The sequence below is a fragment of the Vipera ursinii genome, assembly GCF_947247035.1.
Source record: "Vipera ursinii genome assembly, chromosome: 2".
NCBI classification, from domain to species: Eukaryota; Metazoa; Chordata; class Lepidosauria; order Squamata; family Viperidae; genus Vipera; species Vipera ursinii.
Window position 1 is genome coordinate 199,025,096 of NC_139513.1, and position 23,819 is coordinate 199,048,914.

The 23,819-nt window shown below is 39.3% G+C and overlaps 1 protein-coding gene across 1 annotated transcript; it reads right to left on the reverse strand.

Moving 5' to 3' along the window:
- Positions 1 to 1,346: 1,346 nt before the first annotated feature.
- Positions 1,347 to 19,733, reverse strand: PCGF3 (polycomb group ring finger 3; the record flags this gene model as incomplete). The annotated part of the gene is made up of 8 exons (XM_083351233.1): positions 19,613 to 19,733; positions 14,833 to 14,929; positions 14,354 to 14,409; positions 12,966 to 13,076; positions 11,008 to 11,096; positions 9,379 to 9,516; positions 2,194 to 2,274; positions 1,347 to 1,394 (listed from the first exon to the last, which is right to left on the reverse strand). Exons 1-8 carry the CDS (start codon positions 19,719 to 19,721, stop codon positions 1,347 to 1,349), a joined length of 729 nt encoding a protein of 242 aa, XP_083207359.1. The 5' UTR covers positions 19,722 to 19,733.
- Positions 19,734 to 23,819: the final 4,086 nt, after the last annotated feature.

Here is a 23,819-nt window from a genome sequence, read left to right on the forward strand (position 1 = left end):
TGGTTCTCCCAGATGAAAGAGTCTTACGTATCCTGTCCAGATGAAGAACAACACATATTTTGCATGGTCCATACTTGCAACACCACCACTGAATGCAACCTTTTTTTAAAGAAGCAAAAAACAACCTTAAAGTTATTAAAGGGAAAGCAACATTGATCTTCACACATCGTTCTCACCTTTACTTAGAGAAAGTGCACTTACATAGTCTAGAGGGAGAAATCAATCCCTTGGGGGCTGGATTTAAAAATAAATAGATTCATAGGTTAAGGCCCAAACGTACCATAGTGCCAACTAAATCCGAACACATAAAGATAGTTCAAGTAGAGAATTAGGCAAACACAATGGTCTTCTTAAAGAAGGTAGAACCCAGCAGGAAAGGTCAGTGAACTCATGCTCTCGTCATAGAATGCATGCTCCAGCATTAGCATGGTGTGTTGTTCAAAAGAACAATACTGGAGTTCAAGTAGTTAAGGCTGCTAAAGGCTTATTTCATTTTCAGAACAGGAAATCCCCCCCCCGTTTCCGCCCCGGCTATGTAAGTCACACATATGACAGAAAAAGGATCTTTTCCTCCCCCTAAATGCTCAACCGTTTGTGTGAACTGATAAAACTGAAATAAAATGGAAATCACTCATTCCAATACCTCCCTCAAATGAATCAGCAGAGGAACAAAGGAGCAGAATCCAGAACTGTATCTTGATAGCAAGTCACTGCCAACCATTACATCTTGTTTTTTTCAATGTTAAATACTAGGAAGGGCTTACTGATCAACAAGATGCCCATGAGGTTTAAGAGACAGAATACCTGGTGAGAGGAAGGAAGGAAGGAAGGAAGGAAGGAAGGAAGGAAGGAAGGAAGGAAGGAAGGAAGGAAGGAAGGAAGGAAGGAAGGAAGGAAGGAAGGAAGGAAGGAAGGAAGGGCTATGTTTAAGCTAAGTTGCAAAAGAATCCAAGAGCTGCTTGGTGACAACAAATTGAAAATTATCTCCTTCCCTACATTTCAACCTATTTTGCATCTTTCAAGATGATGACCAAGAACTGAGCTACACAGAGGGAACTGTGAAGTGCTTTCAATGTCTGTAAACATCATGCTGGTAGTGTCCGTTCAAACTGCACTTTCCTTTTTTTGTAGAAAATAGTATAAATATCTTTTTTTACTGTCCTGAAAGTTGAGTTTAATGCATCTCTTAGAGAAATATTCAGAATGGCGGAGTGAGAAAGTACTACTGTTTTCAGGGATGGATTTTTGCTGGTCTATGTCACGAGTGAATTGAGTAATGATGCACTAAGAAGAAGGTGCCTGATGATAGTCTCTGCAAAAAACCGTCCACAAGGACAAAACAGTTCTTACAGCAAGTCCATTTTCGGTCTGTAATGTAGCAGTAGAGGTGCTTTCTGAAAAATAAATATAATTGATTGAGGAACTTTCCAATGCAGACCATTAATAAACAAACCAACATGTTTTTAAGCTTAACCTTCATTTAGGACACTAAAGGCCCACAACTGATGGCCCAGGAGACAGAGTAACTCTCAGGCTCAATATCTCAGCAGGTTCTGCAGGGCTAATCCTTGGTGGGGAAACTGGACATTTCTGGTCTGAAGATTTTGGCAGACACTGTCTCTCTCCTTGCCCAAAGCGAAGATGTCCCAAAGCCTAGCATCTCCCTTTATTTTCCTGCCCAAGCTAAAATAAAACAGTAAGATAATTTCTGACCTGCGAACATGAAAAGAGAAGGACCACAAGGAATCAGGACATCAGTTATATCTTTATGAATGATAAAAGTAAAGGTTTAGAGCAGACATGTCAAACACAAGGCCCGGGGGCCAGATCCGGCCCGCAAAGTGGTTTCATGTGGCCCACGAAGCCATCCTGGAAACAGTGAGGGAACGGCCCCCACTGCCTTGGCTCTGGCCCAGACACCCTCCTTCTGCCAGAGACCCTCAGATCTGTCCCACTCCTGCCCAGGCCCCCATAGGCACCCTTGATGCGAATGATGTAGAGCTGGCCACGCCCACCCAGTAGGCCATACGCACTCTAGCCACACCCACCGAGTAGGCCACGCCCACCCGGCCCCCTGAGGGCAACCGCAATGCTGATGCGGCCCTCAATGAAATTGAGTTTGACACCCCTGGTTTAGAGTTTCAAATGGAAAAAAAATATTAAGTGCGTCAATCGATTATCGGTGCTCCGTACCTTAAATCTCCATCTTGTAACAACTACAAATTTGAGAGTATGGTCCTTGCCCAGAATTTCTTCATTGCATAATATATCCAGCTGATAAAAGAAACAGAAAGATTTACATTTTTACGAAAGAGATCAGTTTGCAAGATCCAAATAATGATGCTATTAAAACAAGTTTTCTTTTGCTTTTAATGGCATGAAATGGTAGGTTACTACAATTCAAATATGGCCTCCCAGAATCCCTTCAGGTTTCTGGACTTTTCCAATACTGTTAAAGTCAGCTAGGGTTTTAGTTCTAACCAACAAGCTGCAAACTGAATAATATGTATATTCTATCATTTAATTTTCCTGGTGGGTGGGAGATAAAATTTCAGCACTTACAGGAGATGCAGAGTTATTTCAGGGAATAAACTTCACTCTTCACTCTGCTGGATCACCATCTGCTCCATAATCTAAAAAAGACCAGATATTCTGGCCTTATAGAAATTAACTAAATCCCGATGGAGAAAATTGACAAAGTGAACATGTGCAAGTTCTGAGTATCATTGTTTGAAAAACCTGGAAGTGAAGGCCTGAGAAAATGAATTCTAAAACTGGTAGTTAACAAAAATGAGTTCCTGATAGGATTCTATATAAGATACATGGAGGCCAATTTAATTAGCTATCCAGGGAATGATTATTTCCAAATAGGCAAGTTACAAGCAATAACAAACAGAAAATGGTAGAAATAAGCATCCCTTCAGATGTGAAATTTCTTGCCTGCTTTTAATTTTTAAGGCAGAATCTGATATCACAAAGATCAAAAATCTCACATAACTATTTCAGTTATAACCTATGTACGCCCTCAAAACATAGCAGATGTCCTACTTGACATGTAAATGATTTTACATTTATTTTCTCCTTCTGGTCCATCGGTTGCGGATATTACATTTTACACTTAAAATCCTCACACTCCAAAGGTTCTGATCACAATTTGCCAGATACCACCAGAAAAAAGCATATATTGCCCAATATTGGAAAATCTTTTCTTTCAGGATTCTTCCAACAGGGACTAGAACTTCATACCCACTTCCAAAGAGCTACCAAACCAGCCTTGACTCTCTCAGTCTCTTAAATTCACAAAGTAAAAAAAAAAATCTGTGGTCCAGGATGAACAGGCAGTTATTTTATCTGAAATAAACACTGTCCCTGAATCAGTAAGAGGAAAATTTAGATATTAAATGCTAGAAGTCCTTTTGAACCATTTTTACTGCCCATCGGCAGATGCCTTAGTGGAAGCCTGGGAAAGGACGGCCACGGAGGCACTTGACCGAGTTGTACCCTTGCGGCCCCTGACCCGGCGCAGATCCCAATGGGCTCCATGGTTCTCCGCGGAGCTCCGGGAGATGAAGCGTCGGAGAGGGGGCCTAGAGAGCGTTTGGAGGTCCAGCCGATCTGAATCCGACCGATTGCGACTAAGAACCCATATTAGGTCTTATCTCGCAGCGATGAGGGTAGCGAGATCTAACTACTTCACTGCCCTCATCGCGTCCGCAGATAATCGCCCGGCTGCCCTGTTTAGGGTGACCCGCTCCCTCCTTAATCAGGAGGTGAGTGAGGAACCCTTGCAGGGGCGTGCCGAGGAATTTAGTCAACATCTGTTGGACAAAATCGCTCGGATTCGGACCGGTTTGGACTCCGACTGGGCAGTATCGGACGATCAGGACACGAGCGGTCTTGTCAATGTCACCTGGGAGGAGTTCGATCCTGTAACTCCGGAGGAAGTGGACAGGATCATGGGGAGGCTGAGCTCCACCACATGTTTATTGGACCCGTGCCCTTCCTGGCTGGTTTATGCAGCCTGGGAGGGGACACGAGGCTGGTTCCAGGCGGTTATATCTGCCTCTCTGAGTGAGGGTAGTTTTCCCGCCGCCTTGAAAGAGGCGGTGGTAAGACCTCTCCTCAAGAAGCCTGCCTTGGACCCGGCTGTTTTAAATAACTTTCGTCCGGTCTCCAACCTTCGCTTTCTTGCGAAGGTTGTTGAGAGTGTGGTGGCGCATCAGCTCCCTCTGGTCCTGGATAAAGCGGATTATCTAGACCCGTACCAATCGGGCTTCAGGCCCGGGTACAGCACGGAGACGGCATTGGTCGCGCTGGTGAATGATCTCTGGAGGGCTCGGGACAGGGGATATTCCTCTGTTCTAGTCCTATTAGACCTCTCAGCGGCTTTCGATACCATCGACCATGGTATCCTGCTGCGGCGTCTCAGGGGATTGGGAGTGGGAGGCACAGTTCTTCAGTGGTTCTCCTATCTCCTGGGACGCTCACAGTCGGTGTTGGCAGGGGGGCAGAGGTCGACCACGAGGCCTCTCACTTGTGGAGTTCCTCAGGGGTCGGTCCTCTCGCCTCTCCTGTTCAACATCTACATGAAACCGCTGGGTGAGATCATTCGTGGTTTTGGAGTTGGGTATCATCAGTATGCTGATGATACCCAACTTTTCATTTCGACCCCAAACCACCCCAGTGATGCCCTTGACGTGATGTCCCGGTGCCTGGAGGCGGTCCGGGTCTGGATGGGGAGGAACAGGCTTCGACTCAACCCTGACAAGACTGAGTGGCTGTGCGTACCGGCATCTCGGGATATTCAGGATATCCCACCCCTCATTATGGGGGGTGAGTCATTATCTCCTGTAGATAGGGCTCGCAACTTGGGAGTCCTCCTAGATTCACAACTCTCTTTAGAAGACCATATTGTAGCTGTGACTAGGGGGGCCTTCGCCCAGGTTCGCCTGGTGCGCCAGTTGCGGCCCTATCTAGACCGGGATGCCTTACGTACGGTCACTCATGCGCTCGTGACCTCTCGTCTTGATTACTGCAACGCTCTCTACATGGGGCTACCCTTGAAGACCACTCGGAGGCTCCAACTGGTACAGAATGCAGCCGCGAGAGTTGTACTGGGAGTTTCCCGATACTCCCATGTCACACCTTTGCTCCGCGAGCTGCATTGGTTACCAGTTGTCTTCCGGGTGAGGTTCAAGGTGTTGGTAATGACCTACAAAGCCCTTCATGGCATGGGTCCAGAATACCTTGGGGAGCACCTGCAGCCGGCGTCAACTTCCCTCCGCCCAGTACGCTCCCACAGAGACGGCCTCCTCAGGGTGCCACCGGTCAAAGAATGCCGACTGGTGGCCCCCAGGGGGAGAGCGTTCTCTGTGGGTGCACCGGATTTATGGAACCATCTTCCGGTTGAGCTCCGGATGGTGCCCGATCTCCGCTCCTTCCGGCGCGATCCTAAAACCCATCTCTTTAAACAAGCTGGCCTGGCCTGATGGGATGGGGTGGGATTTTTATAAATGACTTTAATTTTAAATCTGTATTAATTTATGGGCATTGTTTAATCATGTTTTAATAATTTTAATTTTTGTATCTAGTTTTTATGTATTGCCCTGTTCACCGCCCTGAGTCCCCCGGGAGAAGGGCGGTATACAAATTAAATTAATAAATAAATTAATAATAATCTGTTCCAAATTACTAAAGTAGAACTGCTTCAAGTAAGGAAACAACCCCAAATCCTTCTCGTATTTGTAAACATGCTCACCACACATTAACAAGTTATCAGAAATAGACTAGAAAAACCAAAGGCAAAATTTCTAATGAACTGGGATGTTTTGAGACATGCAAGCATTTAGATGAGTCTTTCTCAATTTTGGCAATGTTAAGATGTGTAGACTTCAACTTGCCGTTGCTGGTTGGTTAATTCTGGGAGTTGAAGTCCACAAATCTCAAAATTGCCAAGACCAAGATATACTGATACAGATCAAATTGAGCTTGTTCCACCATAGTCTATGTGGAAAAAAAAGAGAGAAAAGTTTGATATGCCTGAGTGAACATTTTCAATGGAAAAAAGCAGTAAGAGAAGGAAACCTTACATTTATCAACAGATCATACTAAACTTTGTGTGTGTGTGTGTGTGTGTGTGTGTGTGTGTGTGTGTGTTCTTAGTCAAGCCTGCAAATCAAATGCAGGTTGAATTGTGCTATGAACAGGACTTTTTTTTCCTCATAGAACACTCAGAACGGCGTACCAGCACCTTTTTTTTTGGGGAAAAAAAGCTCCCTCTATTGGCTTTCGAAAGCCTATTGCAGGGATAGGCAATCTTGGCTCTTTTTTATGACTTCAACTCCCAGAAATCCTGAGCCAGCCATGCTGAGGGGAAAGAGAGAGGTTTCCAAGCTGAGCCATGCTGGCTCAGGAATTCTGGGTGTTGGTCCTTGAGCCATAAAAGAGCCAAGGTTGCCTACGCTGCACTAGAGGAGGACATTAAAATTATTTACAAGGTTACTTCTTTAGGAACCAAACTTTTAGAATCTAAAACAGCTATTTCAAAAAAGCCAATAGGAAAGAACTTCACATTTTTTATCAGCTTCTGTCTTTTGAAAGGTAAAATTAGATAACAAAATAATCTATTTCCTATGTTAACATCTCTGCAATGAAATCAATAAAGGTAACAGGAAAGAAATGAGAAACATTTTTCTCGATGTAATGTCTAATTTAGCTGATGCTAGAAAAAAATAGTATCTTTTGTAAATACTCTTGAAAACTATTTTGAATCTATAACCGTCTATTACAACTAAACCACTTTAAATTAAACAATTCTTAAGAATGAAATATTCTTAATTTGGACTTTACTTTTACTGTTTGGACTGTTGTGTGTTTTGAAAAATAGATATTTAGAATCTAGTTATGTTGCACTTCAGTCTTTAAATAATTAACCTAGTATATACATAACAATATATGATGTTTTCCATGGTGAGCTTAACATCAATAACAACATTTATTAAAAAGGCTAAAATAATTTCTGGTGGTATTATCTGTACATTAAAATTTTGTTTAGTCACAATCTTTCACTTTTCACATTCTGGACAAGCAGTGGTCATGTATCCTAGCAAAAGATGTTACATATGTACATAAGCGTAGTCAGTAGCATATGCCTTTTAAAAAACATCAAACATGCAAAGAAACAAAAATAAGTCCAAAATATCTGTATTACATCCAGAAATGCCAACTTTGCAACCAATATTTCTTATCCATAACTATGGCTTCCTAAGGATACCTGCATACGTGCAAATGCTTCTCTGGGATCAGTAAAGCAGCAGGGATTGCTTTTTCCTTCCAGTAAGAGATTACTGGGAAATACCAATTCTCTCACCCTTCGCTCGCAAAAGCCCCCCCACTCACTCACACTTTGCTCACAAAAGCCTCCAGTCGCTCTCACTCACTCCTCCGTCTCCTTCAAAGGCACCTCGTTCAGTCTCTCCCCCACTCCGTCTCTTTCAAAGGCCTCTTGCTCGCTCACTCACTTACTGCCCTGTCACTTCCAAACACCATTTGCTCGTTCACTCACTCACTTACTGCCCTGTCGCTTCCAAACACCATTTGCTCATTCACACACTCACTTACTGCCCCGATGCTTCCAAACGCCATTTGCTCATTCACTCACTCACTTACTGCCCCATCGCTTCCAAACACTTCCAAATGCCACTTGCTTGCTCACTCACTTACTGCATTTGGAAGCAACGGGGCACTAAGTGAACAACAGCCGGTGCCGGAGGCCATCAGCTGTTTGGCACCGGAGACCACTGCTATGAGGAACACAGCTTTGGGTTGGGGTTCGGAGCAGCTCCGGGTGGGGGCTCAGCATGGCAACTGCAGGGAGGGGAATCCCCATGGCGGCTGTGGGGAGGGGAATCCCGGCGGCATGCGGCCTGGAGCCACAGTGGAGGGGGTGCAAAGGACGGGCGGTGACGCCATAGAAAGACACCAGCATCGCTCCCAGTGACAGAACTTCTGAGTTCCGGAACCTTTTCTTTTTTTTTTTTTTAGAAAAAAAGCACTGGCTATGAAACAGCCAAAATCTTTCTGCCTTTCACAGAATCCCTGTACTAAGAGTGATTTTGATACTGAAATCAAGTATTTTCTTGATTTCAAGTTGATTTTCTAAAGAAACAAAGAATCTCTGCATGTTAATTAACAGATCTTCATTAACATGTCTTAGAACATTTGGGGGCTTTCAAGGCAGTGTTGACTCCTGGCAATTGGCTGGACAAGTCCCTGGAATTTTCTTGGTAAAGCTTGTCATTGCCTTATTTTTAGGGCTTGGAAGGAGTGACTGGCCCAAGGTCACCCAGCTGGCTTTGTGCCTAATGAGGGATTCATGGCCTCTCAATTTCTAGCCTGGTTCTTTAACCACTTTAAACCACTACATCAAACAGGCTGCATCTTACTCAAAAGCCCTAGTATATTGCCAAGTAAGAATTAGACAAGACTTTTCCTCAAATGTAAAGCCAATATGTTTATATGCTAATGAAAAATGGGTGAAACTCAATTTCCTTGCAATAAATACAGCAAATAACCTAGACATGAGAGGTCCTTGGTACTCTCTGAGCGTGCTTGTTTTCTAGGAGACATTTCATTACCAAACAAAGTAACATCATCAGTGCTAGTAAAGAGTACAGTTTGCTATCAGATTATATTCTAGTGGCTTGCCTGTCAGTGTTGGTGGGTGTGGTTTTAGAGACCACACATATTAACCCTGAGCTACAAATATTCTCTTTTATTAGCTCTTCTATTAGGTAGCTGGCTTTCCAAGATATTATTTAAATAAATGCATGGCATTTTAGCAGACATTAGTTGTAACAGATTATTCTTCAATTATTTCCACTGAAATTTTACATCATTTCTTTCATAATCCATCCACAATACATATGTAATTTGAAATCCTAAAGTTTAAACTGGCAACTTTTTTATTTTTAAGGAAATTATGTGACCTTCAGAATTCATATAAAGGGCTGAAGGCACTTGCTTGTTCTGCAGAAAGAGAGTACACTGTCAATTTTAAACACTTCTTTGCTAAAGGTCTCTTCGCAAATTTTTCTCACTAGATATATTTACATTAATGCTTCAAGCGCAAACTAAGGAATACTGGGAAGCTTCAGAATCGTATTTCAAAAGCTTAATATCTTTTAAGGCAGTGCTTCATTTATTATACATCAGTTAAGTGATTGAAACAGCGATTCTGTTTCAGGAAAAAGCAACCAACTCTAAGGATTTAATATGACTTTTTAAGGAAAAAAAAAGTTACACAACTATTTTTTAAAAAAAAAAATCAGCCACACTTTTTTCCTTCTTTTTTTGTTCTACTCTATCAGCATTGATTACCTCATTAAATGAAGAAAGATTAAGTTTTTTGGCAATGAACTTCTTTAGATGCAAGACTGTAGCTTGTGCTGAGCAACGAATCCATTTCCTCTTCAGTCCACGCAATTTGCTACTGTTGCATTCCAAGCAGATGCTTACCTTTAAGGAAAGAGCCAATACTGGTTACATTTTAAGTTCTTATTTCATAGCAGCAGAAGAAGAGAAATGAGGACTCTAACTATGCAAAGCTCATATTACTTAACAAGGAGAAACAACAGATCAGTGGTGGATCTGCTTAAATTCAGAAGGAACCCTATCTGGCATTGCTTGCTATGAAGAATTGGTTTTCTATGGTGGGAAAATCCTCCAATATGGAAGAGCTTCAGGACACAATAGAGAATAGTGTACTAAGGTGTTCCATCCTATGTTACTTGGAGTGACTTTCCAAGGACAATTGCCTATCAAACTGAATTAAATAATTTGTTTGCAAGCAAGAGGCAATTCCTGCATCGTGAACACAGTTTCTTATTGTGTTCAGGTGCTGGTTTATACATACATATATATGTGTGTGTGTGTATATGTGTGTGTATGTATGTATGTGTGTGTGTATGTGGTGTGTGTGTGTGTGTGTGTGTGTGTGTGTGTGTGGCTCAGGAAGTTAAAACTGCCTAATATATAATCAGCCCAGAATCGAATCTCAGATAAAGGGTATGACTGACTGATAAGAACATAAGAAGTTCGAAATGATCATCTCAGCCTCCCAAATTCTTTATTAGCAATTTGAATAATTTACACAAATAATGAGCTGTCTTAAGTTGACTATATCCTGTGGATAAGCCTTGAGTCAGGCCAAAGCAGGAAAGAAAGAGTTAATTAGCAAGGTGCATTCAAAAAGCCTTGACAAATTCTTCACACACACACACACACACACACACACACATATTGTGTAGAATGAATAATACTTATTTGTGCCCAATATTCTAGCCCTTCAGTGATTAGATTTTTAGATCTAATGAAGTAGATTATAGGCCGGATGACTGTCAAAGTCAGCCTACTGCTCCAATGAAAACAATTACTTTTTCTTTGAAAGAATTTTGAATAATTTGTAAACAATAGATTGAGTTAGTAAATGAGAACAAAGTTAGTAGTGAAAGGGGAGAGAGCCAACTGTGAGAGGGTCACTGTTTTCAGTAATTTTTCCCCTCAATTAATTTTTCCCCAGCAAAAATTCCAGGACTGGTGCCAGAGATTTCAGTCAAGTTTGGGAAGTCACAACAAGCCATTCTTAGGATTTTAAAAGTCATTATGGATATCTAGGACATTCTTGTTTTCATTTGTGACAATTTCACATATTTCTTCTAAAAATGAACCACCTAGCTAATTCATGAATTGATCAATGTTATTTGGAAGCTATTTTAAGAAAAAAATTAAAGAAAAAACCCGACAACCTTAAACCTGTATATCTGTACTTGGGCAACTGCCAAAGGTGTGGAGTTCAGCTCTTAGAATTATCCAGACAGCATATTGAGAATTCTAGGAGTTAACGCTACACATCTGGAAATTCCCTCACTGAGAAATGCTGTCTTAAATCACCCAAAAGCGGAACAGCTGCTAATTCTTCTGAGTTCAAAGGTTATATTTCAACAATACCTGTTCATCACTTCTGTGATAATCATTATCTTCTTCCTGTTTCTCCTCTGATGTTTCTTTGTTTGTGCTCTCATCTGCTTTAGTTTCCCCTTATGACAAAAGCATAGAGGATCTGTTATGAACTGGAAGACTCCACAGATACATTTACATGAAACAAAATTACATCAGGATCAAGAACTTTTTTCAGAATGAAGCCTGTTGGTCACGCAGAACTGAAATCTCTTCAAATCTCAGATTTCGGTAGTATTGGCATTGTATTTTGATCAGTTGTGCTGCAATAGCACTTAGCAAATTCTATCCTAAAATATATTTGCAATCTATTTTAACATTGAGAAATCTGCTGTCAGGTTAGTCAGTCAGTCAGTCTGCCTGCCTGTCTATCTATTCAATTTATATAGCTGACTATCTCACATATATAACTTTGTGCTGCTCAACGTTAAAACACAAAAAAACCAACGCAAAGGTTTTAAAGTCCGACCCTGTCACTCAATTGTAGCTGAAGAAGCTCAATCAGTTTATAACAAAGTAAAAATAAAGAATTCTACAGCCAGCAAGCCATCTGTACTACACACCTTCCTAAAATAATGCTTGTAGAGACAAAATGACCACATAGTATTTGAGACAAAGTGGCCCTCTGCATTTATTTTATTTTGTTTTGTTTTATTTTATTTTTATATCTCATATCCAACAAATCTGGGTGCCTTATCCTTGTAGAGTGGCAGAATCTTCCGTAGCAAGGTGATGCTCTGTTATGAATACAATTCTGTCACTGGTGCAGCAATAAACAGTCTCCCAGCGCAGCCAAGTCTAGCATTTACTATTGTATCTGCCAAAGAATTAGCAGCATGATCTTTCCTAGGAATTGCTCTCAAAGGAAGCTGTTGCCATAAGACTTACCTATCCGCCTTAGCACATAAAAAGGCAATCATTTTTGGAATGTTATTAAATGCAGCAAGCTCACTGAACTTGACTATTTGATCATCAGGTTTCTTACCTTGGAACTGTTTAATTGACAAGAAAAACCAGTTTGCAGAGCACTGTGAAGACTTTAAAGTAGGATTAATGTCCTAGATCAGCAGAGGGCAACCTATTGGCCAGAAATCTCAACATTCTATTTCTAGCCCTTTCCTAAATCCCAAAGTAAATGGGACGGAAAATTTAAGACCTTCTTTATTTTGTTATTATTATTTTTTTACTTTTATTTTATTATTTATTTTAGCAATTTAAGAAGACTTTTACTCCTTTAACCTTGCACAAAGCTACAAAAAAAAAATCAGTGCAGCCCTATCTACATCCGTGATTTCTTAACAAAACTACTGTGCCCCACAGTGACACACACAGAACTGTGCAGACTAGCAAATCTTGCAAGAGCCGTCTTCCTGCATGAGATTTTGGATCTTAATGTTTACATTTATACCATTGTTTATCTATATCTTCGTGCCCATAACTATGTGTGAAATCGCAAAATGGTTTCTGACAATGAAAAATGGTTGCTAAACCCTGTCCTACAACAGAAGTTCTCAACTTTTTTGTTCTAGTGGGAGTACATGGAATTTTGGAAGAGTGCTATGCTTTGGTCAAACTGATACCCATTTTTCCAGGATAGCCACCATTTATGGGTACCATAAATCTAAACAGAGGCTACATATAGACAAATAATGGGGCCACTTCGACAATTCTGGGACTAAATGGGCCATTCCAAATCTTGGAGAGAAATCCAGCTGTGAAGAACTTGTTGCAAACACATGGAACAGAAAATTAGTGAATTTTCAGCTTTCCAGTCAAGTACTCACAGCAAAGCACTAATTTATGCAAGAAATTGACAGTTTATACTTCTTTAGCAAGGTTGTGATAAATGTACTATATGAAACTAATCCAGTTAACCAAAGAACAAACAATTTCCTTTGGCAAACACAGTAATTATCCCGAAAAGAACAAGCACATGCATTTCTATTTACCATTACGGTGAGAATCTAAATGCTGCTTGGCTGAGCACGTCTCCCCTTTGATGTCACCTGGTACTTCCATGCCCAATTTGTGGTAGAATTCCCTCTGCTTCTTCATTTCCGCTGTTTAACATTTTAAAATAGTGTCTTTAGCTAAAAACACGGACTTCATCAACTCAAGCAAACAATGTATTCCTCTCCCTTGTTTAGAACATGTGACAAGAGCCCCCTCTAACGTTCAAATATGTTTTTTTTTTTGTGGCCAATTCATAACACAACTGGACAAATCTCAGGATTTTAAGAACATCCCACACAATGCAATACTACTTTTCAAGCGTTACCCAATACTGTTCTCTCGCTTGTCTACTCGTACAGTAACATTTGCAAAAATTAGAATCCAGAGAGAAGCTAATTTTTGTTTTATAACACTGACTTATGCATTCATCTTTTTGAATTTTCCCCTCCTATTTACATACATCAGAGAAGTGTATTCTCCAACCACTTTGGGGAAGAGAGTCTAGAAACTGGGAGTCAACTTCTTACATTAGTCTTCTCTCAAAGAGTTATCAACAATATGATCCCCCAACTGTTATTTTTTAATATAATTTTCAGTAAAAAAAACACCTAATTGTGGTATTTATAGTCCATCTATCATAGATACAAAATATAATAAGTAAATGTAAAATTGGACACCATAATTGCTTCTATACCACCAAATTTCCTCTGTATTCATTTTATGTTTATAAGTATGAAGAACTTTGGGAGATGCCAATATTCCTTCAGATTTAGAAAATGCCCTGGGAAGTGCCAGGAATGTTAAAATTTTAAAACCTGTTTCAGTCAATTACTTCTACTATTTTATAGAAAAGGATCTTTTTGAGTCATATGACTAAAATGTTATTTGAATTATATGACTCAAAAAGGACCTTTTACTGAACCATTTACTGAAGATACTTTAATTTTTTACTGATTAATGTTGAGCATAGCTGCCCCTTTATTCCTATTCATATCTTGTAAACCATGATATGATACTATGACTCTAAGGGGACAAGGAATGAAGAAATTTAGAACAATACCAGCTATACTGGTTGGGGAATTCTGTAGGAACTGAAGTCTACATATCTGGTGGATGTCCAGGTTGGAAAAGGCTTCTGTGATTTTTTTTTTCAATCTTGAGGATTCTGCCATCACATTTAAAAAAATAAAACTTTTGCTGTGGGTTCCAATGTAATGTGTGGTCATCTTTGCTTTGTTAAAGCAAGCAAGTAAAAGCAAAGCAACAGTAAATGCCACTACTTCCTGCAACCATTTGACAGTTTGAACCGTGTATCCCAAACATCATACGGAGGGGATTTTTTCACATATATAAATGTTTTTTGAACAGTTTACTGTTGACTTACCTTCTTGAAGACCTGGAACAAGCTTGTAAACAATATCTTGCATTGTTCTGTCATGACTGACAAGACAAAAAATTAGAAATTAAAATGGTTACTGCAAATACCTGTAAGAAGCCTTTATATATTTACACCACTAGGATAACTGGAAAATATCCTCTTTCTTTGGGCACAAATGAAAGGGAAAGAAAGAAAGAAAGAAAGAAAGAAAGAAAGAAAGAAAGAAAGAAAGAAAGAAAGAAAGAAAGAAAGAAAGAAAGAAAGAAGAGAAAGAAAGAAAGAAAGAAAGAAAGAAAGAAAGAAAGAAAGAAAGAAAGAAAGAAAGAAAGAAAGAAAGAAAGAAAGAAAGGAGTTCCTATACCATTTCCATTTCCATTCTGCTGAAACACAATGGTCAAAATCCACTCATGGGCACAGCAAACCCTTTTCCCAAATCATGGTTTAGAAAAGATTTCTGCATGTATTTTTTTTAACCCCATACGTACCCAATATACTGGAGAGGGTGACTCTGGTGTATTACTATCCTACATGTAGGACAGGTATTATTTTCTTCCAAATATTTTACCAGGCAACTCCTGCAAACTGTTTTGCCAAAAAAAAAAATCAGTTAAAATGATTGCAAGAAAACATTTTTGTTTATCTGCCAATAACATTTTAAACTCCGCATACGCATAATTCAACTTGTATAACTTCAGGATGCAAAGTTAAATAATGTCACTATTTCATAGTTGTGAATGCAGAAAAAGCAGTTGTATTCACAGCCCAGTTTTAACGAACACAGAACTTGCTGAAAAAAAAGGGCTTGTAGTCTAATGAACATTTTATAGGGAGTATTTTTCCTTTCTGAATAAATTTAGCATACCCCCAAATTAGCATCTGAAAAATGCCAATATAAAGGTTTCGGAATAAAATCTATGTTTTTGGTGATGTTATTTGAGATATGTAAGATTGTAAACAATTTAAACATTGCGGGGTCATTTCAACACAGAATAAATAGTTACTGTACTCTGAAACAAACTTTGTGTTAAGAAAAAGGAGTATTATTTAGTATTTATAGTGAAAGATCTTTAGTCTTACTTAAAAATAAACCCTGAAATATATGCAACAGCATGGCATAATTGGTTGTTGACTGTTGGTATACTTGCAACCAAGCTTATTCTGAAGCTAGTGATGGCTGTTACAAAATGAAACTTCCTCAGTAATAATTCAATTAACATTTTGCTGTAACCTCTTGAAAAGTGACAGTACCAAAGACTAAAAGCTGCAGTTAAACGGTGCCATCTACTTTTCATATACGAAGATACACACTGTAGGATATAAACAAGCAAACTTGTGATAAGTGTTTACAGAACATACTAGCCTTCCAGAAAACCTTGAAGATCTGGTTTTGTGGCCAAGCCTGGGGCCACAGCCATGTGACGGAGCCTATTCCTATTCCTACTTCCCTATTCCTACTCCTTTGGAGCCTCCCCAAAAAATGTGTGCTGTTAACACATTTGGTCATCCCCTGAACAACAGCTTGTAACTGGCCAATCCTTTCAATCCAGAAGCATCCAAAGCATAGTGAGGTGCTCATTCGTATGTATGTATGTATGTATGTATGTATGTATGTATGTGTATGTATTATCAATAAAGGAGAATATCTGTAGCTCAGGGTTGAAATGAGCTCTCTGAGCTTGCTTTTTTCTTGCAGACGTTTCATTATGCAAACTAGGTAACATTATCAGTGCTAGTTAGCACTGATGATGTTACCTAGTTTGGGTAATGAAATGTTAGCAAGAAAAAAAAGCAAGCTCAGAGAGCATGTATGTATGTATGTATGTATGTATGTATGTATGTATGTTGTACATCACCCTAAATCATGTATGTGAGATGCCATCAATCAAACAAATATATAAAGCATTATTATCATTATTATATGTGGGTAATCTACATTTAGTTTCACAGCCTAAGATCGGGAGAAAGTTAAGAATTCAAATCCTAACCAAGGACCTAAGAATTATTAAGATAGCGTCTAAGAATGTAGGCGGTTCCAAGCAGAGTTGTTTTTTGTTAAATTAGGGTGCTCAAGTTCGATAAATTCATTATTTTCAGATATCAAGGAAGTTGTCTAGGTATTGCTTTGAGAGCTCCAATCACAACTGATATCAGAAATGATTTCTTTTTCCATAAACATTCAACTTAAATCTGCAAGTCTCGGTATTTTGTAATTTTTTCCAGTTGTTTTTCCTCAATCCTAGCATTACCTGGTATAGCAACATCAATGAACCAGACTGTCTTCTATTCAACAACTATCATATAAGGCATGTTATGAACAAAATACTTGCCTGTTTGGATCTTAGCATCCCATAAGATCTTAACCTGCTCAGTTTTCTAACTTGATGATTCCAGTAGTTTTTACTACATTCAAATCCAAACCTCTAGTAAAATTTCCAACAAATAATTTTGGCCACTTGATCATGAACCTGCTTGTAAACAGTTTGTGACATTTTGCTACAGATACTGATCAAATGGTCAATTGCTTAGTCCTTTTCACTAGAAAGGCAACATTTGCTGTTGTCTGTTACATGTTGAATTTTCGCCTTCTTCTGAGCCACAGGCCCTACTTACAGTCACATATGCCATAGTCACCTTCCACCTTGACTGCTGCAATGAGTTCTAGATAGGGCTGCCCTTGAAAAGTAACCAGAAGCTTCAACTGGTTCAAAATGTAGTGACTCACATTATTTATTCTAGATTTGCACACGTGTCATCTCTCTTTGCAGGAGCTAGACTGGCTGGTGATTTGCTTCTAGGGCCAATTCAAGATGCTGATTATCACCTTTAAAGCCCCACAGGTGGCCAGGTTATTTGAAAGACCATCTTTTCCCAGTTACACCTACCCGACCCACCAGAGAGGGGAGGCAGAGTATGTTATGGGTCCCCTCTCCTCAGAAGGCCCATCTAGGAGGCCCTTCTCCATTGCAGTTCCTTCTCCTATGGCAGGGGTAGGCAACCTTGGCTCTTTTATGACTCGTGGACTTCAACTCCCAGAATTCCTGAGCCAGCATGCTGGCTCAGGAATTCTGGGAGTTGAAGTCCACAAGTCATAAAAGAGCCAAGGTTGCCTACCCCTGTCCTATGGAATATCATCCCTGCAGAAATAAGATCGGCTCCCACCTTAACACTCCTTCAAAAGGCCGTGAAGACATGGTTTTGCCAGCAGGCATGGGGAACCCCAGGGTGATATGGAGCCCAGTAAGTGGTTGAGTTGATAGTTGTTGCCCGGGGGGGAGGGACTTATTGTTTTTTTAATTGGGATTTTATTTCTACATGCCATCTGGAGTCACCATGAACGAGTTGGGCTGCCATATAAATTTTCTAGGCGTTCAAACCGGTCAGTCCTAGAGGAGATCAACCCTGACTGCTCTTTAGAAGGCCAGATCCTGAAGTTGAAACTCAAATACTTTGGCCACCTAATGAGAAGGGAGGACTCACTGGAGAAAAGCCTAATGCTGGGAAAGGTTGAGGGCAAGAGAAGAAAGGGACGACAGAGAATGAGGTGGCCGGATGGAGTCACTGAAGCAGTAGGCATGAGCTTAAATGGACTACACAAGATGGTAGAGGACAGGAAGGCCTGGAGGAACGTTGTCCATGGGGTCACGATGGGTCGGACACGACTTTGCAACTAACAACAAAAACAATAAATTTTCTAAATAATTAGCTGTGCACTCGAAGAGGCAGAAGGGAAGCCACTGGAAGAAAGTTTTTTGTTTTGGAAGCACTGAATAATGGCAATAAAGTTTACGAAGATGAGATTCATTTTATTTGATCCATTCTTTCTGTTTACAGAAAAGGAGGGTCTTTAATATGCCATCATATTCATAAAATCCCCAGTACGAAAAGTAAAAACTAGAAAAAGCAAAGAAAGGTTTGAGCTTAGGAATAGTAGGTGATTAAATGCAGTGCAGCTACCTGAGCTAAAGAAGTTTACTGTAAGCCTCTCAGCTATTTGACCATAATTACACATTACATAATTCTCATTAGCTACCCTGCGACCTGTCAGTCTTGTAAGACACCCTAGCACCCAAATTAGATCTGTCATCTTGTTAAACAATGACATAATTGGGTCTACCAATTCTTATATAATCTGGCAAATACTGTTTTAACTAAATCAATTTATTTGTTATTTCTAACATCTTTTCATGCACTATCAGCAAAATTCCCTTCATTGTATTAGCTACAGATCTGCACATTCAGTTCAAAGGGGAGAAAGGAAAAACATGATGCCTTCTCAGCAGCAGTTAGAAACGTAATGTGACCTGCAATAAAACAGCATCACAACTTTTACATCACACTCTTTAGTAAAAGCTCCCTTTTCAGCATTCCTAGGTATGTGCCTGAAGGATTCATTACCTACTGTTTTAAGTAACATGACTTTTTTTTACATTAAGTAAAAAAAAGTTCAGAAAATATATATTTACATCCTCTCCTAGATGAATAAGTAAGAGGTCTTAACAGTTCAGAGCAGAGGATTTTTACTGATATGTTCTTATCTCTAGAAAGATAATAAGGTGCCTTAAGTTTCTTCTGCAAGAGCAGAACTATTCATCCCCATTCCTTACATAATCAGCTTTCATTCACTTGCCTCTCAGGGAATTATACAATATCCCAATATTATGGGATTAATTAAGAGAAGACCTTTTCGGATATTGATAGAACTGCACAATTGGCTCACATTTGTTGCTCCATAAAACAGTAGAATACAACCTCTTCAACCTGGTTGGTTCACTAAATTTATAGTAGGGTGAACCAGAACAGAGCTGAGAGTGGACACTTTTTAGGCAAACCCTGGGTGGGAATTTTAAAAATAATGAAGATTCAGACAAGTTCTATTTCATACAGAAGTAGGCAGGCTCTTACTCCATGAAAAAGCACAAACAATTTACTTGAGGGGAAGCTATTCAGAAGGAAGGAAGGAAGGAAGGAAGGAAGGAAGGAAGGAAGGAAGGAAGGAAGGAAGGAAGGAAGGAAGGAAGGAAGGAAGGAAGGAAGGAAGGAAGGAAGGAAGGAAGGAATCTAATCCTGCCAACTAGTGTAATTCAGAGCTCTCTGAATTTCTTAGTAATGGCACAGGAATGCAATTAAAAAAAGATTCACAACTGAATAAACAATTTGAAATCAACTTAATAAACATTAGCCTTTCAAATAAAAATTAAAACTAAATAATTATGTTTACATCAAAGTAAGTCTAAATTCATAATACACAGCAATTATCATACTCACAGGTATGCAAGCATTCCGTTACAGTGGTAGCATCAATAAGATAACCATTGCAAAGGCGGCAGGTTATGTGGGCATTGATGTCCCAAAGTTTAATTTTTCTTGTCAGCATCTTTGGTGTCTGTAAGAAAATAAGGATAGGCAGGTATTTGAGATATAAATGTCTACTGCTTTTAAAATAACTGACCCTTATAATAAGCCTTGAATACTGTGGGGGGGGGGGTGTGTGTGTGAAAACAATCTAACAGCTTTCTTCTCCAAACAACCTTATTTGGGGGGGGAATAAGCCTGGTTTAAGAATAATGCATAACCGTGAAGCTAAAGACTGCAGAAACTGTTGTTCTGGGCTTTACATTGCAAGATTTATGGCATTCCATAGTATAAAGTTTAATCAGCCTACTTTTCAGGAACAGTAATATATCTGTTTTATCTGTGATCTATATTGTGGAAAATGCTTAGCTCTTAAAAAAAAATCTATAGTTTTCTAAAACATATTAGTAATTATAAGAAAAAGCAAACTCTAGCCAACATATCTTTTCAGATGATTAATTTTCAGAAGATCATACATATAAGATAAATGTACAGCATTTTAGGAAAATAGTGTTGCCTGCTTAAATATGTTTAGGAGTCCCCTGCCCACTTTTAAACTACAGAGAAATATGTCTCTTAAAGTAGTTTTCACAAATTGGAAAACAAGTGCAAAATAAGCACTGAATTATATTTGAACATTATAAAGCACAACTCCTTCACTTTTAGAAAATATTTCAATAGAACTTGCTCTGAAAAAGAAATTACTGTATGTCTATATGTAACCTATAAAATTTCAAGGACAGCCATGGAAAAGCTTTTGTATTTGGTTTTTCAGTTTTCCCACATTATTTGGGAAAGTCTTCACCTGATAAACAATTAAAAAATAAATGACAGATGGCTGCACCCTAACTACAGAACTTTTTGCGTCTTTAGTTTTAAGTACACTGTTCCGTATGATTTTTACTATCTGCTTTCCGACTTGCGATTTCACTGTTTTTTAAAATCTATAAATAGCTTTAAATTTTGAAGTTGCTAGTTACCCTGGGACCCCTTCTGGATGAAAAAGTAATTTAGAAATTCCTATATAAATGTTTTTGAAAAACCTTCACATCTAGCAGATATAACATAAAAACATCTGCTTTTATTTTCTCACTGGGGGAAAAACGCACCAGAGGAAACGAAATAGAGTACTAAATAATAAAAACCCTATTTTTACCATCTGCTGCAATGAATTTATACACGGCAGGTGTCACCAAACTAAGATGCTTTCAATAAAAATTGCTGAGACATTTTGGCTGAAAAGTTGTCGTTTTTTGTAACTTAGGCTTATAATTTGATTAAAATTAAGACAGTCAATATGTTTATGACCTTATTTTTCATATTATATGTAGCCGGCTCAATTAGCAGATTTTTTCCCCCCTTGTAGCTGTTCTCGCCATCCTTATCTTTCTCTGAAGCTGCTTTAACATAGAGAAGATGTGGCAGCCAGCTAGCTTTCCCTAACTGACTGGCTGGTTGGAGCCTCACCCCAACAATTGGGACAGGGAGGGATCCTGGAGGACTTCAACTCCCAGAATTCCTGAGCCAACATGGCTCAGCATGGAAACCTCTCCCTGTCCCCTCAGCATGGCTGGCTCAGGAATTCTGGGAGTTGAAGTCCACGAGTCATAAAAGAGCCAAGGTTGCCTACCCCTGATCCTAGGCCATTGCCTCTGGCTGGAGAGGTGGACTCCATAGGCCTCTCACTAGACTACAGAGGACATGTTTATACAGCAATAGAATTGGTGAGGGGCCATTTGGCCAGTCTTTAGGACCTATTTGGGTGTTTTAACTGAACTGAGGCTTGGACCATTATGCTGGCCATTGCTGAGCCTTATGAGAGGCACTGAGACATTTTTAGTTTGAGCAACGTTGCTCACCATCAGGTTTAACATTTTATACTATTGTGCTGTTCAATCTGATTTTATGTTAAGGGCCACCATTTTAATGTGTTTGTTGTGTATCTATTGCACTGATGCTTGTTGCTATTATCTGTAGTTGTTGCTTAATTTGATTTGATTTTAAGGACCACTATTTTAACAGGCTTCTTGTGTTAACATTTATGTTTATTGCACTGATGCTTATTGTTACCTGTAATTGCTGCTTAATTTGATTATTTTAATTAAAGTCCATAACTCTCTCCCACATGGGTTGGTATGCCTGGGCCAGGTGGGGAAAGGGATAGAAGGACCCAATTGTTAGCACCCCCTTTGGGGGAAGTGCTACATATATTTATATCATCCCTTCTTTTTTATCAAATGCATATTTAAAGATTTAGCTAACAGAATCAAGAACCAAGTTTAAGTAGAAAAATGCAAAATTTTCAAGTGCTTCACTTTCCTTTTCCATTCCTTCTTCTTCCCTTCTTCAAAATGCTAATTTATTTTAAATAAAAATGTGCACTCATCAAGCAAAACATTTTTATGTTAAAATTCTCAAGGAATTCTGCATAACTTGGGGCCCAAAATTGTGATGTGATAGGATTTGTAATATATCTGACAGAATATAAATATAATAGCTAACAAAAAAAGTGTCTTCTATTTCTCTCTTCTTTTCTCCAGGATCAGCCAAATGTTTATATAACAAGATTTAACCATTATCATTCCCTCACCAGCTAATGTTACAAATTAATTACCCATTGTGTAAGGAAGTAAACAAAAACGCAAGCCATCTAATTAATCCAAAATACAATGAAAAGTATTTTCAAAAATCCAAAATAAGTAAACAGTGTACCATAGATATGGGATATCCAAAGCCCAGAGATAAAAACTGAACAAGTTAATCTAATCCTCAAAAGAATATAACTTAATCCCAGCTAATCTATGAAAACAGAAAATTCAGTTGTTTTAGGAGAAGCAAGGCATGAATTAAGTATGGACTAGAAACCGTAATGGAATCAATCTGCAACCAGGACTATAGTATTTAATAATTCAACTGTCAGAGAATTTATAATTTCCAATCTCCACGCTAGTCTGTTGCTGAATTGTTTGGTATCTTTAAAAACTAAACCCTCTCCAATACTGTTTCTTTGAAAAACGGTGTCTTCTATTGGTCAGGAGGGAAGTGATTCCTAATGAAAAATGGCACCAAGAAAATACTGCATTTGAAAGTTCATTATATCTGAAACTGTAATTATAAAACAAGCATGCATGTTTGTTATAACATAAAACTTATATTTTATATCAAGTTATTAATGATACCAACACAGGTGCACAAAGAGGACTATGTTGGCTCAGACTAAAGAGCTATTGAAACAGCATTCTGTCAATCAAATGCCAACAGGAAACTGACCTGCAGAACACGATCACAACACCATGCCTGTTCCCATTACTTAAATTGAGAGACTTACTGTCTTGCTATTATAGCAGTCACATCCTATCCTAATCAAACTATAGATACAGGATTCAAGACCATGCATGGAAGCGGGGGGGGGGGGGGGGAGGAAAACTGAACTTTAGCTCTCCCACAGTTGTACCTGGTTTGGTCCTGAGATACTCTTTCTTCCTTACAATGGGAAGTTTTTAGTTATTTTTCAGTTTGTTTATCAGGAATTGTTGTTCTTCCAAAAACAAGATAGTATAAAATTGCACTGCTCACTTTCAGAGAAAGTTAGCCGTCAGTCAACACAACCATTTTCTTCATTTCCTTAGTTTTGCCTTTTACACAATATATATTTTTAAAACCTTGCATTTGGCCTAATTTCTCAAATGAGCCAAACAAGTTATTTTAAAAAAAACATATACCTACAAATTTTATTGATTTGCATACTTCTGGATAAAATTCTAGTAACTTCCCTCTTTTATTTTTAAATCATGGGGAAGACTCTACTGCAGGGGTCCCCAATCTATGGTCCACGCCCCGGGATCGGGCCGTGGGCACTTGGCCAGCGGGCCACAGAAACCACTGGCCAGTGCACGTACACATGGATGCACATTTCCCCCCCCACACTTGCACTAGTGCCCAAGGTGCTGTTTGTGCATGCGCATGCGCGAACGAGAATGCTAGCATGGGACCCATTTGCGCATGCACCACTAGGCCGGGCAATTTTGAAGACTGCTCTCCTTCCCTCCAGTCCTCGAGCCCGGAAAGGTTGGAGACCTCTGCTCTACTGTACTTTTCCATTTTGCACCAATCGTGTAAA